The sequence below is a fragment of the Copadichromis virginalis genome, linkage group LG4, assembly GCF_057382275.1.
Source record: "Copadichromis virginalis isolate Kocher_CV1m ecotype Utaka linkage group LG4, C_Virginalis_male_GT1.1, whole genome shotgun sequence".
NCBI classification, from domain to species: domain Eukaryota; kingdom Metazoa; phylum Chordata; class Actinopteri; order Cichliformes; family Cichlidae; genus Copadichromis; species Copadichromis virginalis.
In genome coordinates this window covers 15,685,110-15,699,650 of record NC_140621.1, presented here as the reverse complement: position 1 = coordinate 15,699,650, position 14,541 = coordinate 15,685,110, and the positions used below count along the sequence as shown (strand labels likewise).

Sequence of the window (14,541 nt, the reverse complement as noted above, 5' to 3'; positions counted from 1 at the left end):
AGGAAAATGAGATCTTTTAATGTCTCATCTGAGATGTTGTCCTTGTTTTATAGAAGTTTTATCGAATCTGTGATGTCTTTTTGTATCGCTGCCTGGTTTGGTAACCTGACGGTGAAGAATAAGAATCGGTTGGGACTTCTGGTAAAAACTGCTAGCAAAATTTCAGGGCGCTGGCAAGATGGACTTTTGGCCATTTACAATAGAAATGTGCTTAGAAAGGCTCATTCTATTATTAATTGTGTGAACCATCCACTTCATCCACTCTTTTATCCCTACTGCGTCTTGTCTCCTAAATGGCAAATAATTGTCCTTGAATTTTCTATCATTATTATTGTTATTATTGTTTTATAGTATTGTTCTGCTTGTTCTTATCCTCCTGCTGCTAAACTAAATTCCCCTTGTGGGACAATAAAGAAATTGAATTGAATTGAATTGAAACAAAAACTATCCGCAGATTTATTAAATCTTTAAATCACAAAATGTTAGTAGGGGTAACAGTCTTAAGAGTTCTGTATTGGTGGGCTGTCATTTTTGAAGATATTTGGAAAAGGAAAAGATCTTTAACTTACAATATAAAGTGCATTACGCTGTATAAATGACATTTAATTCAATCAAATTGAAATGGTGGCACATTTGTGAAGTGGTGTGTGTACCTTTGTTAGCTTCTCTAAAATGGGTGAAGGTAACCCTAGGATCTATGTTTGCAATTCAATTCTTTTGACCAAAACATGCACATGCTCACAAAATTAGCATATGAGAATGTGAAAAAAACCTAAACGAATTGTGTTCCAGCACAAATTAAATCCAGGATATGTTCCTATCGTGGTAATAGGCTGCAGTTGCATCTCAAACAACCTCAGGACAGAAAAAACTATTTGAGGTCAAACTTGTTTGCTGATACAAACTTCTGTCTTCTGGCCTCCGATCACAGCATTAAGTCCCAAGTGTATCTGTGTTTGTGCATTTGTGTGTGGAAAACACGCATAATGTCATTAGCATATAATATTTGTATCCCTACGTTTGCGTGCGCTTCATAAGACTGTCCGTGAGTAATGTGGAAGACAATAGTCACCATTTGTTTTCCGCTTTAACTCCTTCTCTAATTAGAACAGTACTTCACCTTGGGAATACTTCTGCACTGCAGTTCAGTGCGCACACCAGATCACTGAGTGTACAATGTGCCTGAGAAAATGTGTGGGATGTGTGTTTGGGGTAAAAGCCAACCAAAGTAGAAAAACAGCAGCATCAGGGCCTCTGATTTAGGTTTCCTTCTAATCACGGTCACGTCATTTTTCCTCCTTAATGTATTTTGCATCCCGGTCTTTCTCCCTCTCTCCCTTTTTCTTGCTTAATATCTCCTCCATTGGGTATAATTTTTTTTCCCCATTTAGATGATGAGACATCTTCTAAAATGAACAACCCCACTGTGATGTAGTGTTCGTATATACATTTAAGACTTTGCTTTTGTTTTTGTAAACCGTTTGATTTATGAAGAAAATCATACTTCCACATGTTGTCAGTGCTCATTGGATGTGCTCACTGCTGTTTGTTCTTACAGTGGTTATTACTTTGTTGTGAATTGATATATATTCCACATGCTTTTTGTGTGATCGGATAAAAATGAAAAACCGAATGAGAGAAATTATTCGATTTTGACAGACGCCTTCAGATTTAACTTTTTTTTTCCTTCCAGAAATGCAGATCCAGTTTTAATTGCCATCTGTGTTGATGCACTCAAAGCACATCAAAGACAGAAACTCCATTTTATGTCTGTTCTTGAATAGCAGTTCAATATGGCATTATGTGTTAATAATTTATGCTACACCACATAGACAAAAATTCAAGGACAAAAAAATCCACAGTCATCAGACCACTTAAAATTTATTGCTTTGTCCTAAATAGATAATCTCACTCGCCACCAAAACAGGATAAAAGAATAGGACCAGCAAAAGGAAAGATTACTCATTAGTGTAAAATCAGGTCAGAGTTGATGTCTGAGACAAAGCAGGACAAAGGTTTTCAAATAGCAAACCTTTAGACTCACAAATAGAGAAATAGATGCTACTATATCACACTCACAAAGGTATATCTGTGTTTTGTGTACCGATGTTACGATACCAGAAATTTAATCATTAGTACCAGTACATGTAGAATTGCATGATGATGATTGCTGAGTAGCCTAATAACCTTACATTACTTACATTATGTTAGCTACATCGGCGGTCCCTACCCTTTTTGCACCACGGACCGGTTCATGTCTGACAATATTTTCACTGAAAGGCCGTTAAGGTGTCGCGGATAAATACAACAAAATAAAACCAGCACCAGTACCAAAATAAGGACGATTTATTCATAACACACAGGAAGACACCCAGGGAAACCAAGTTACTGATAAAAACAATAACAAAAATAATGATAAAAACCATGAAAACCATCAATTTCAAACCCAAGCCTCGGTACCAAACGAGACACGGACCAGTACCAGTCCATGGCCCGGGTGTTGGGGACCGATGAGCTACCTTACATTTATATAACGTTCGCAATTGCAAACTCTTTAGCCTATGGAACATAGCTAATTTTGCAACAGCTGCTGCACAGTTTTTTTCCTTTTCTTAAGTTTGTCTTATTTCTTGAGCATGTAATGATAGACAAGAGCACTATAGATGTATGCTTCCCCCCGACTTAAGGAAAAACTGCCGACTTGGCTCCTACGATTTAGGTCATAAACTAATCAAGAAAGTGTTAAGTTGTGTCATAGATTAAAAGAGCTGCATGGTCATTTTCCCATAGGCTTCTATTCCATTGGACTTTTCATAAAAAAAGATGTTGCCCTGTGATGGCCATTATCAATAATACGGGTTTTAGGCACTTTACAGTAAGTTGCTTTGACTATATACAGTCTGTGTTTTTGCATGCTTTTGAATTCACACAACATATGTTTTGACCTTAACTTGCTCTTGCACGTGGTTTGAGCACGTGTCCATGTTGGTGATCCTGCTCAACTGTGTGACTCTGGGGATGTATCGGCCCTGTGAGGACGTTACCTGCCAGTCAGAGTGGTGTCGCATCTTACAGGTAAGTGCTGCACTCCCACACTGTCAGCTGGGCCTGCTACACAGTATGCAGTAATGTCAGCAGCTGATTGGTTGTTGATTAACTTACTGACATGTTCAAGAGCTTTTTCAACAGAAGCACCATTCACTACAAAGACAAGAACCATATTTTTTACTTTTATTTTAACTAAGCTACTTCAATTAGTGTTTTAAATTATTACACATATGCAACCACAATGCATAAAAACACTCATGAAAAAAGTTAATTATTCATTTTCCTCTTTTCACACCCATTTATTTCTATAAGCTTTCACTGTAGTGCGATGCTGATTCCTGACACACTGAGATCTTCTCATTATATTCGAAGAGAGACATTCTTTTTGCTGTAAAATGTCTAATTAATTGAGACACAACCATAAACATGGTACGCCCGAGTTATTCCCTGCTGGGATAAAACTAACTAACTGATAAAAGCAGTCTTTGTCAGAAAACCTCCTCTAGCATTTCCACTTTTCTTGGTTCAGAACGCGACTGTTTTGATAAGAAGACTTAAAAAGGATCGTTCACTTTGCAAGGATTCCACTTCCTCTTCTTTTTATTGTTGTCAAAGCTTATTTTTGTCTGTGTTCTTGTCACTTTATCCTTTGCGACCAGGTGTTGGATGACTGCATCTTCGCTTTCTTTGCGGTGGAAATGGTTATCAAGATGGTGGCCCTGGGAATTTTTGGCTCCAAGTGTTACTTTGATGACAAGTGGAATCAGCTTGACTTTGTCATTGTCATGGCAGGGTTGGTATCCCACTGTGCCTTTTGCTCATCTCCACTAATTGCTCAATTATCTCTATCACCAGCAGCTTAAATATTAACAGTCTGCTTAGAATAAAAGAAAAAAGAAAAAGCACTTTATTTCTTCCTCCTATACTATATAAATAGGGCTCTTTACACCTCACACATTCAAGTTGTAGGTCATTCGATGGTTCACCACGCCCAATTTGAAATCCATGGCGACTGATCCCATGACTTTGACACACACTTCCCTTGTGCTTATTTTACACTGAATAACTATTTAAATAAACTTTAGTTTTGCTCCACCTACATATGCATAAGATTTATGTCGCATTAATGAAGGGTAGGAAGAAATAGGGATGCAGAAATAAATACTGAAGCAATATAATGTTCAACATATGCAATAAAATATATATCTATGTAAGTTTCTGTCAGCTTGTCTGTCAGTTGGAGCAATGTTTCTCTATTATTCGTTAGCCAGTCTGTTATGAGGCACATTCTCCACATAATTGCAGAGAAAAATGTAAACATGTTTAGGACCATCATTATAGCCTTCTGTCTGCTCGTTGTCACACTCATTATGTTTGCATGCTGTATCACAGACTATACAGAAGAAAAAGTGCTTCTGACTTTATGCAATTAAATGGCAAATGCACAGTAATTATGTGGGTCGCTTCAATTACAACCTTTATTAGATTATTAGTGTTTCATTTCATTTTCTTGTTGTTGCTGTTTTGTGTAGACATAAATGTGTGTGTGGTCACCATTTCGTTTTTATAACGTCTATGAAGTAAAACCTTCTCCACCTCTCTCTCTCTCTCTCTCTCTGCGACCATGTCTTCAGGATGTTGGAGTATTCCCTGGATGGCCACAATGCCAGTCTGTCAGCTATCCGTACCGTCCGAGTACTCAGGCCACTGCGGGCTATCAACAGAGTACCAAGTATGCCAGTTTCTTAGTTGTGGTTTGGCTCATATTTTCCCATATATGCAGGGTTTTTACAGCATTTCCCCAATGATTAATGTAAAGCTGTATATTTCTATCTGCCTGGTGTTACTCACTTTGAACTAAGGAAGACAGAGCAGTGTTTTGCTGTGTTTATTCTCAGCACTGCGTGGTAAATTGACCGATGATCAAGACTTTGGTTTTCATCTCACTTTGTGCCAGCCAGCGGGATCTTGCACATAGTTTGTCAATTTCCTAAAAGCTCTGTGACAGAAATAACCATGAATCTACAGCTAAAGGGGATCACTACACAATGGTGTCATAACAACTTACAAGGTTATTAACCAGCATACATTAGGCAAGCAGCCAAGGTCTTTTTCCGGACTCAGCTGCCAGTATTGGTAGCCTTTAAATATATATGTATTTATGTAAGGTTGTTTTTTTCTCATTTTCATGTATATTATAGATTTATTGCACATAAAGTGAAATATCCATGTCTCTTGGCTTAATTTAGCACACCCAACCATATGGTGGTGGTTGGTCCACTGTATTTACTCAGTTCCAAATTCAACCCAGCTGTTTACCAGGAGATTTTAAACCACTTTGTGCTGTCACAAGCTTTATGGAGATGCAGATTTCCTTTTCCAGCAGGACCTAGCACCTGCCCACAGCGCCAAAACTACTACTACCTTTGCTGACAGGTTATTACTGTTTTTGACTGGCCAGCCAACTCACCTGACCTGCACCTCACAGAGAATCTGTGGGTTTTGTCAAGAGGAAGATAAGAAGCACAGATCCAAAACTACAGGCGAGCCAAAGGCTGCTATCAAAGCAGCCTGGGCTTCATTAACGCCTCAGCAGTGCTACAGGCTGATTGCGTCCATCCCATGCCATGCTGATGCAGTCATTTGTGGTAACAGATCCCCACCTACGTCACTTTATAGACATTTCTGCATGTTGAAGAATTGAAGATACTTGAGTTGTGTGTGTTTAAGTTTTCTTTGGGGAATTTAAATGATGATGACCTCACATTCATGAGTGACACTGGGGGCTGCACTGCTGCTAACTCATACACTGTCACATAGCATGGAAGACACAGTGGGTCAACACATTAACATTATCACCAAGCTAACAGTAGTTCTGGGAAAAACTTAAAGCTGTGCACAAGGTGAAATAAAACTTATTATTACTGCAACAAGTGTTCAGTTGCTCCCTAAAGGTGGGTTGGTAGATGGAGGCAGATAGAGAGAGGACAGAGGGAGAGAATGTCAGTGAAGACCCAGCTAGCTTAGAGATAGAAATTCAAGGTCAGTGATCTTGAGTTTTCTTGCCCCAAGACACAAACATACCTGAAAGGCGATGTTCATATGCTCACAGGTACACACAACACTGGGCCTCTTCTGTTTTTCTTTTTTTCTTTCACCGTAAATATAGTGTCTGTAAGAACGAGCCACGTAGATAAGGCTAACACAGGTTTTCCTCCTCTGTTCTTCTTTCTCTAATCAGTCTGTCTTTCTGTTTTTCTTTCTGCCTAAGAGGATGGGAAATATTCATTGAACTACAAATGTTAACTGTGTCTTTTGTGCTGTAGCTTAGAAACAGTGAGCACCGCACTCTGATTATTTCACGTTCTCAAGGTTGATACGTGCAGGGGGCTTTTGCAAAATCTCTGCCAACTGCCTTGTGCACTCCCAGTCACATACTTTTACCGTCAAGTGAATGCGTTAGCGCAAGCCTGTTATGGTGCTGGAAACAATTACATTTACCCTGTGTGAAATGATCGCAAATTCTTCAGCCATCTGTCTAGTTTTGACTGCATGACTGGGTTTAGAAAAGCACTAGCCTTCCTCAGTTTCTTACTAGGTCAGTTTCTTGTTATGAGCAAAAAAAAAAAAAAAGGTAAGTGAATGCCCATGAATGAAAAGCACAAGCTGACAGCAATGATAACGAAATCTCCAAGGGCGGCTTTAGAAACATGGCTGATTTCTCTGGTGGTTCAAGCCAGTCTCTTGTCATCACAACTTGACAGCGAAAACTGTTGTGGGTGACAGTAGTTCTGGCTTTTAAAAATACAATTTTTGTATTTTTTATATTTTGATTCCAAGGATTCCAAGAAAGCAGACTTCCTTGGTCTTGAGTTATAGTTTCCCCCATAATTTCTGAAGGGAAGTTTAAGTTTTTCTTTTGAAATTGGCTCCTTTATCACTCATTTTCAGTCCAGTTCTTTTACCCAAACCTTTTTTACTGGGATGCGTTTTTTTTTTTTTTTTGTTAAGCCACTAAACACTGACCTATGAAAAATTCAAGTAAAAGTAGTATAAAAAAGACCCTTAACTGAAGGCATGAAACAGTAATGCATTGTAGCATAACTCAGCAAACCTAGCACATAACCAATTTTAAATTGTAGCCGTTTTGTTACTAGAACAAATAATTTGTTGCCATTTTATTTTTATTGCATTTATAAAAAATCCCAAAAGGTAAAACAGATTTGCAGGCATAAACTTATATTTTTGCACCAACAACATGATTCCCAAAGAGCTATTAGCTGAGCTGGAATAACTTAACATGGTGTGCAGTGAGTTCTTAATAAGTTTGACAAGTAGAGGACAAAAGAAGAAGTGGCAGGCTCAAAGAACTTATTTACAGCAAATGATCAGTATCTGAAATTTATGCCCTGAAAGCTGGACACGGATGCATCTGGCCTTTATCTGATCCATCTACTGTTCACTGAGGCCTCATCGGAAATGGTCTAAGTCTCAGGGAAGGGAAACAGGGAGAGAAGGTTGAGTTATGCAAAAGTACACAAGAACTGGACTGAAAATCAGTGGCAGCAGGTCTTATAGAGTAGCTACTTTCAGCTGCTCCCTAATTCACAAGGGGTTGCCACAGGAGGTGGCTCCACACATGTGATTTAGCACATTGTGTTGCCTAATGCCCTTCCTGACACATTCCCAAAGGGGTTTGTTTCTTCTCCCAGGAGGGATAAATGCACATTTGACAACAGTAAACACGAGGCAGCCAACATCCAAAGAAGAGCTTTGGATGTCATTCAAGAAGCCCGGAGAACTATTCCTGAAAACTACATATAGACATTACAAGAAAGTTTGCCTCAGACTGTTGGTAAAAATAAAGGTGGCCATATCAAATATACCAAATACCATTTTAAACCTGTCACTCAGAGAAATTAATTCAGTGACATTAAAATGAAAGGTAGAAGATTACTAAAGTGAGGCAACAGGGACTCAACAAGATGGATAACCTTAGCTGATGAATGACTACAATTAGCAATGTAATGACAGCTTTTATCTAAATGTGACTCATTCATATATGATTTTTTTTTATGTATATTTAATAATAAGAAGAGTAAAAGAAAGGATAGTCACATTTTACACATTTCAATAATAACTGCATTGACAATAAAATGTTTCTTTAGCTTCTGGCACAGATTTAATAGGAATACTATTATCTTAATTCTTAGGCCCATTCTGATAACTGTAAAACTGGCAAACAAGACATTTGTTTGTTTTCCACTGATGATGATAATGGCTACAGGTAGAGTTTTCTCACGCTGTTGCACAGCACAGACAGTTTGGTCTCAGGATGAAGATTTAAATTTAATTATCACTACAAAGGTAAAAACTGGCAACTCTGTGCCACAGAAAGAATAATAATATCATAGCACTGCACATGTGATCAATGTGACAAAGCTGTGATATATGGAGGAGGAGACAGGGGACATTGTGAGGACCTCGGGGACTGGATCCCTGATGCTGCTGACGCTAAGCACATCTGACATGGGAGATGGATGCTGAATGCACGTGGTTAGATAATAGTAGCCACAAGGAAGCTGCGAGTTCAAATCCCAGAGGATGAAACGATGTCAATCTGTCACTTTCAGTATTGTCATCTGTTGTAATTATAACGTGTGCGAGGATGAAGTTGTTGGCTCCAAAAACATAAGATTAATAGAGCTCGTCAAGGTAAAAGTAAAAGGCTAGCTCGGAGGGGTTTTATATTATGTCTGTCATGAATGTCGGGTGCTATTAGTCACACATCTTTGTTGTTTGTATCCCACTGTGTAGGTATGAGGATCTTGGTGACACTGCTGTTAGACACTCTGCCGATGCTGGGAAATGTTCTGCTCCTCTGCTTCTTTGTCTTCTTCATCTTCGGCATTGTGGGAGTCCAGTTGTGGGAGGGACTGCTGCGCAATCGCTGCTTCCTGGGAGAGGACATCGAAACGTGAGGAATTCCGCCTTGTGATGTAGGATAGGAATCTCTTGATCTTTTATGTCAAAGCTGCATTTGATTTTTTTGAACGATACATTTTGGTGAAACTGGGATCCAATTTAAAATTATTTTCCTTGAAAACTGACAAAAAAGGGATGAGTGAACGAGAGCCTGACTGATCATACCAATACCAGTGTTTAGGGATGTAAAACTCAATATGTCGAGCGATTTTTTTTTTTTCAGGAACATGGAATATAAACAGATTTCCTGTATATTTGTCATTTGTAGTAATTTATTTGCTCGTTCATGGCCGTTAGGTTGTATTTGTGGCGCTGTGTTGTAGAGTGCCCTCTGGTGGACAACTATGTAATCCAACAGTCCAGATATGGTTGAAGGGTGTTTCTCCTCTCTATTCTGTACTTTTTTAATTGTCTTTTATCAGTCGTTATAAAAGTTGCTACCGATACATCAGCAAATACCTAATATCGATCACTAATATCAGCCCACTGATAAATCGGTCAGGCTCTAGAGTGAAAGGTACAATCTCGGTCTGTAAAGCTACAAATTGCTTGACAAATATGATATTTTAGCTTCCTCCCTTTTTAGTCCTGTCATAAATTCTGTTGTCATCTGGGGTGATAGTTAGCAGTAGTGAAAATGTAGAACTTCTAGCTTGTTAGAGTATGCACAATGCAGAGAAGTGGAGCAATGCTGTATCAATAAGAACAGGTCAATGTGCTGGTTTCTGTACTCTGAGACAAAGAAATAAAAATACCCCATCTTTGTAGATAATGTGGCTAAAAATATAGACATTCTAGAAACATGCTGTGTCCCTCAATAGAAAGAATTTAAATTAGCACCTATGATCATTGAAAATCATCTCCAAAAAGACCTAGAACTTATCAGCGCAAGAGAAAATTAATTCAGGAGACACTTTTAACTTTGTGGAGTGAAGTGATAAAGCTACTTTCGACTGCTCCCTTATTCACACGGGGTCGCGACAGCTGGTAGCGCTACATATTTGATTAAGCAGATTTTTACACTGGATAGACTTCCTGATGTAACATCCAATGGATCACTACCTCCTCCCGGGAGTGAACCAGGAATCTTTTGCTTGGTAGGCAAATGTTTAAACCACTGCACCATAAAATTCCTGAATATGTGTAAAAGTTTTCTTGCTCAGTCCAGATTGTAGGAAATGGCAGACCATAGGTACTGACCTGAAACCAAGAAAAGATACAGCTTCTGTCGATGTGAGACAGAAAACGAGTCAGCACTGACAGACCCACAGCCGAGAGAGAACACAGTGTTCGCTCTGTTACCAAAGACGGGAGAGGAAAACGCTGCATTTCCCTTCTATGCAGCTTGCATTGTGGGAATACTCGATGAACCTATTTTTTCACATTTAGCTTTTCTCGTCTTGTGATATAACAAGATCGGATACAAAAACAGCAGACAAGCTTACTCCCTCAAAATCAAGTACACACACACAAACAGCCAAAATCGAGCTCAGTCATCATTTTAGCCGTGGGGAGTGATTTTATGCAAGAGAAAAATAATAAAAGTTGCTTCAGTAGCCACATCCTCACAACGCCAAAAGAGGCATGAACTAATTGTGCTTTTGATGTAATGGCACAAATTGTCCCAGAGTTAATGTTTCTTTGAGTAGATAAGAAAGACGGATAGAAAACCACAGCTTAATACTTACGGTAATATAAAAGATGCTGTGATTCCTTTCAGAGAACAAATCTATCTGACTTCCAGGGTAAAATGAATCACTGCCCTCTGAAATAACACATGCACATGCACATACTCTTGCACTAAGCGTCTCCACAATTTCAATTGATTTTTTTCCTTTATTTCCTATTTTAGTGAGTGTTGCAGGCATTTCTTATCATATGCAGTGCCGTGGAGAAGTGTTTGCCCGCTTTCTGAGGTCTTATTTTTCTTTCAATATTCTTTTGTGACCTCCTGGATGAGTTGCTGATGTGCTCTTGGAATCACTGTTCCATGTTTTCAAAATTTATGGCTAGTGGAGTCCCAAAGCCTTTAAAATGGCTTTTTAACCCTTTCCAGACTGACGGATGTCAGTAACTTTCTCGGCTGTTTCTTTAGATGGTGGTATGGTGTGTTTTGAGGTCTTTTAGTCTTCTTCATTTTGTCAGACAGGTTCTGTTTCAGTGATTTCATAATTTATCAAATCTGGGAGTATCCATGAAGCTATTTTAAGGGAGGCCAATGACTTTTTCCTAAAGGGAAAGGTGGGTTATGATAGCTTTTTTCCCCTTAACAAATGCTCCTCATTTAAAAACTGCATTTTTTTATTTACTCAGGTTATGTTTGCCTAATTTAAAAATTATTTAGGTGATCTGAAGCATACAGATGTGACAAATATGCAAAAAAGTAAGAAATGGGTAAGGGGCAAACACTTTCTCATGACACTGAAGCTTTTGGCTTTTTTAAAGCCTTTGAAAAATAAGGAACATGATTTTTGCCTCGGCAGCATTAGGCAAACACACCACAACGGGAAAAAAAGATGACAGGAATTATGGGAATGGTGTGAAAATAAAGCAGTGCACGGTTGCTAAAGCCTTCCGTGTTAGTCGGGCATAAATATCCCTTCACGCAGTAACTGTTGTGGAGAGCTCTCCAATTTAAAGGGAGGAGTATAAATAAAATAGGTAATCTGTGGGATGCACTCAGCACTCTCTACCACGAATAGGAAACACCTGTCACCATGGATACCAATAAAAAAAATCTTGTCATAAAATAAGGGCCATGTTGTTTTTGTAAGTGAAGGATTCAAAGTGTAATGACAACTTGTGCGAATAAAAACATGAATATGGTATAATAACAGTTTTTCTATTTACTGTATCTTTCAAATGCTGAACACTAGAGCAGAAAGGCTGTTAAAGGGGTTGATCTTTTCTCCCCACATAGGTGGAGTGGATAGACAAATACTTTAGAGGCCATAGAGGGCGAGCCACCCAACCATCAATCTTTTTTTATCACTTATTCGGCTCTGACTGGAGCAGCTAGAGCTTTTTTAAAGATTATTTACAGGAAATACAAACTTCCTATATTATCTCTATAGATCCCCCAAAACAAGAGAAGCAAACCAGAAATAACTGAGAAGCCTCATCGAAATCATCAGTCATTCGTGTTGAGGTTTTATAACACGACGTATTGGCTGCAGTCATGATTTGATTTTTAAGCCACTAAGCAATTATAAGACAGAGAGTTCATCAATCCTATTACCATATTGTTGAGATGATTTGCTGATTAGAGTGGAAATCTCTGACTGAGATGTTTTGGAAGAAGAGAACACTGACTGTAATTTGTGGGGTATTTATGTTTGCCCACATGCGTGTGCTCGCAGTGATATTTGTGTTATTCTTTTTCTTTTTTTAATCCAGAATGTACAACATGTCTTTAAATCCTTATTACATGTCTGAGGAAGGTGAAGACAGCCCGTTTATCTGCTCGGCTCCACGCGAAAACGGGATGCGGCGTTGCAAAGATGTGCCACCCTACTCTCAAGACGGGCTCGAATGCACATTGCCGGCTTCTGACCTGAGTTTTAGGAGTGTTGCCAGCGGTAACTTTTGTGTTAACTGGTATCAGTACTACAACGACTGCCGCCCAGGGGAGCTCAACCCTCACAGGGGAGCTGTCAACTTTGACAATATCGGCTATGCTTGGATAGCCATATTCCAGGTAAGCGGGGACAAATGCGCAGATTTGTTTGCAGAAGGTAAAACCCAGAAACCAGTATTTGCTGTTTGCCATAGTTTTGCAAGTTTTGGTTTTCAGTTTTGTTGTTTGTTAAATCACCAAAGACAATATTTGGACTGGGCATTTTATCCATATAGAGTAACCTCAAACTAGAAAATATCACATACTACCGAACACAGTAACTGTTTACTCTCACCTGACTGTCTCAGGGTTTCATTTCATCCCCTAACACTGACATAATATAAATGAAAATCTTCAGCTTAATGACATTTCTGTTAGGATGCTTGGGTCGTTGCCCCCGAGTTTTGAGTTTATTATATTATTAATCATTTCTAGTTTTTTGGTTTCTTTGTTAGAGTTCTGTCTTATGGTTTATGTCTCTGTGTTCTCTAGTTGCTCTGTCTCCCCTGTCAGCTGTATCCCCTTGTCAATTCCGTGTCTCTGTGTTATGTTTCCTGTTTTAGTTTGAAAGTCCGTGTCTTACGTTAATGTGTCTGGTTTTGCTTCCTTTGTCTCGTTAGGCCTGAGTTGCCCCAGCTGTGTTTCACTCCTGTTTCCCTTTCCCTGATTAGTCCCTCTGTGTATTTAAGCCCTGTGTTTCTCTGTGTCCGTGTCATGATCTACTCTTATCCACCCTCATCTGTCTGTCTGTCTGTCTGAGCTTATTTTGTATTCTCAGTTTTGTTACCCTTTTGAGTTCAGCATTAAAGCTGTTTTTTGAGTTCACGTCTGTCTCCAGAGTCTGCACTTTGGGTCCTTTTCCTGCCTGCACGCAGGCGTTTCATAACAATTTCACACTAATACTGGCTTAAAATGAATCGTATAAATAAATGAAGGCTGATGTTACTCTATCTTCTTAACCCACAAATCAGAGATGTCCAATTTGCATCATAAAAAAAGAGCGTAGGTGTGGCTTTTTCAGCCATTGGTTAGTGAAGCCATTAAAGAGTATTCAGGTTTGAGGCACTTCCCCATTGTCTTTCCTTTTCAGACCCCGACCATAGGCAGTGCATGCGATATAATAGTGTTTGTCCAGGATCAACACTGAAAATGACGACTCATGTTGTTGCAATGTCTTAGTTTATGGAATATGGCAGAAAAAGAAAACATTGCCTTTGCTTATTAAATATCTCTTCTTGAACAAATTTAAGCAGTTCAAATTTTTACTCATTTATATAATATAATAAATAATTGTTAAGTTCTGTTACCTGTTAGCTTAGGTTACCAAGCTAACTTAGGCTACTAAGCTAACATATAAACGGTTTGACAGCCAGTGGGTTTTTTTGCAACCAAGATGACGATGGATTTCTGAAACCAAAAGGTGACATCACTGTCTTCACTGCTATTTACTACTTTAAGAGTAAATCAGGCTTATTCTGTGTCTCCTTGATCTGGAATAGAGTTTAAATAGAGTGAAGTGGCATTGAGAAACCAGGTAATTGTATTTTTGCAAGCTTGGCCTGGAAGCCACTGGATAATCTGTTTACTTCTGTGTTCTCTCTCAGCTACACGGTGTCATAATATCGCTCCTTCACATATATACTACAGTTGCCTTTCGCAAAATGGCTTAACACAGCCCAAGATTTGTATTTCGATTTGTCCACGTCCATAATGAATTAGGAATCCTGTGGTGAATTAATCAGGAACTGATTACAAAATATGTGCCTTTAGAGCTGACATTTAAATTCTTGGTTAGTTAAGTGAATGAGGTAATCAGGTGGTAAATGTACAGTTTACAAGACCTGCATAGATGTTCTTGGCTAAATGTTTTGTACCTATGTATGGTTTGTTTA

General features: G+C 38.8%; 1 protein-coding gene across 2 annotated transcripts in view; it reads left to right on the top strand.

The window, feature by feature from the left end:
• The window catches only part of cacna1ha (calcium channel, voltage-dependent, T type, alpha 1H subunit a), a 128,914-nt gene that overhangs the window by 65,640 nt on the left and 48,733 nt on the right, over positions 1-14,541 (top strand). For both annotated transcript variants that reach the window (XM_085453786.1, XM_085453785.1), the window contains exons 3-7: positions 2,964-3,075; positions 3,708-3,841; positions 4,683-4,780; positions 8,866-9,025; positions 12,430-12,730. In XM_085453786.1, coding sequence (XP_085309912.1) covers positions 2,964-3,075; positions 3,708-3,841; positions 4,683-4,780; positions 8,866-9,025; positions 12,430-12,730 — 805 coding nt within the window. The remainder of the gene's footprint in view (positions 1-2,963; positions 3,076-3,707; positions 3,842-4,682; positions 4,781-8,865; positions 9,026-12,429; positions 12,731-14,541) is intronic.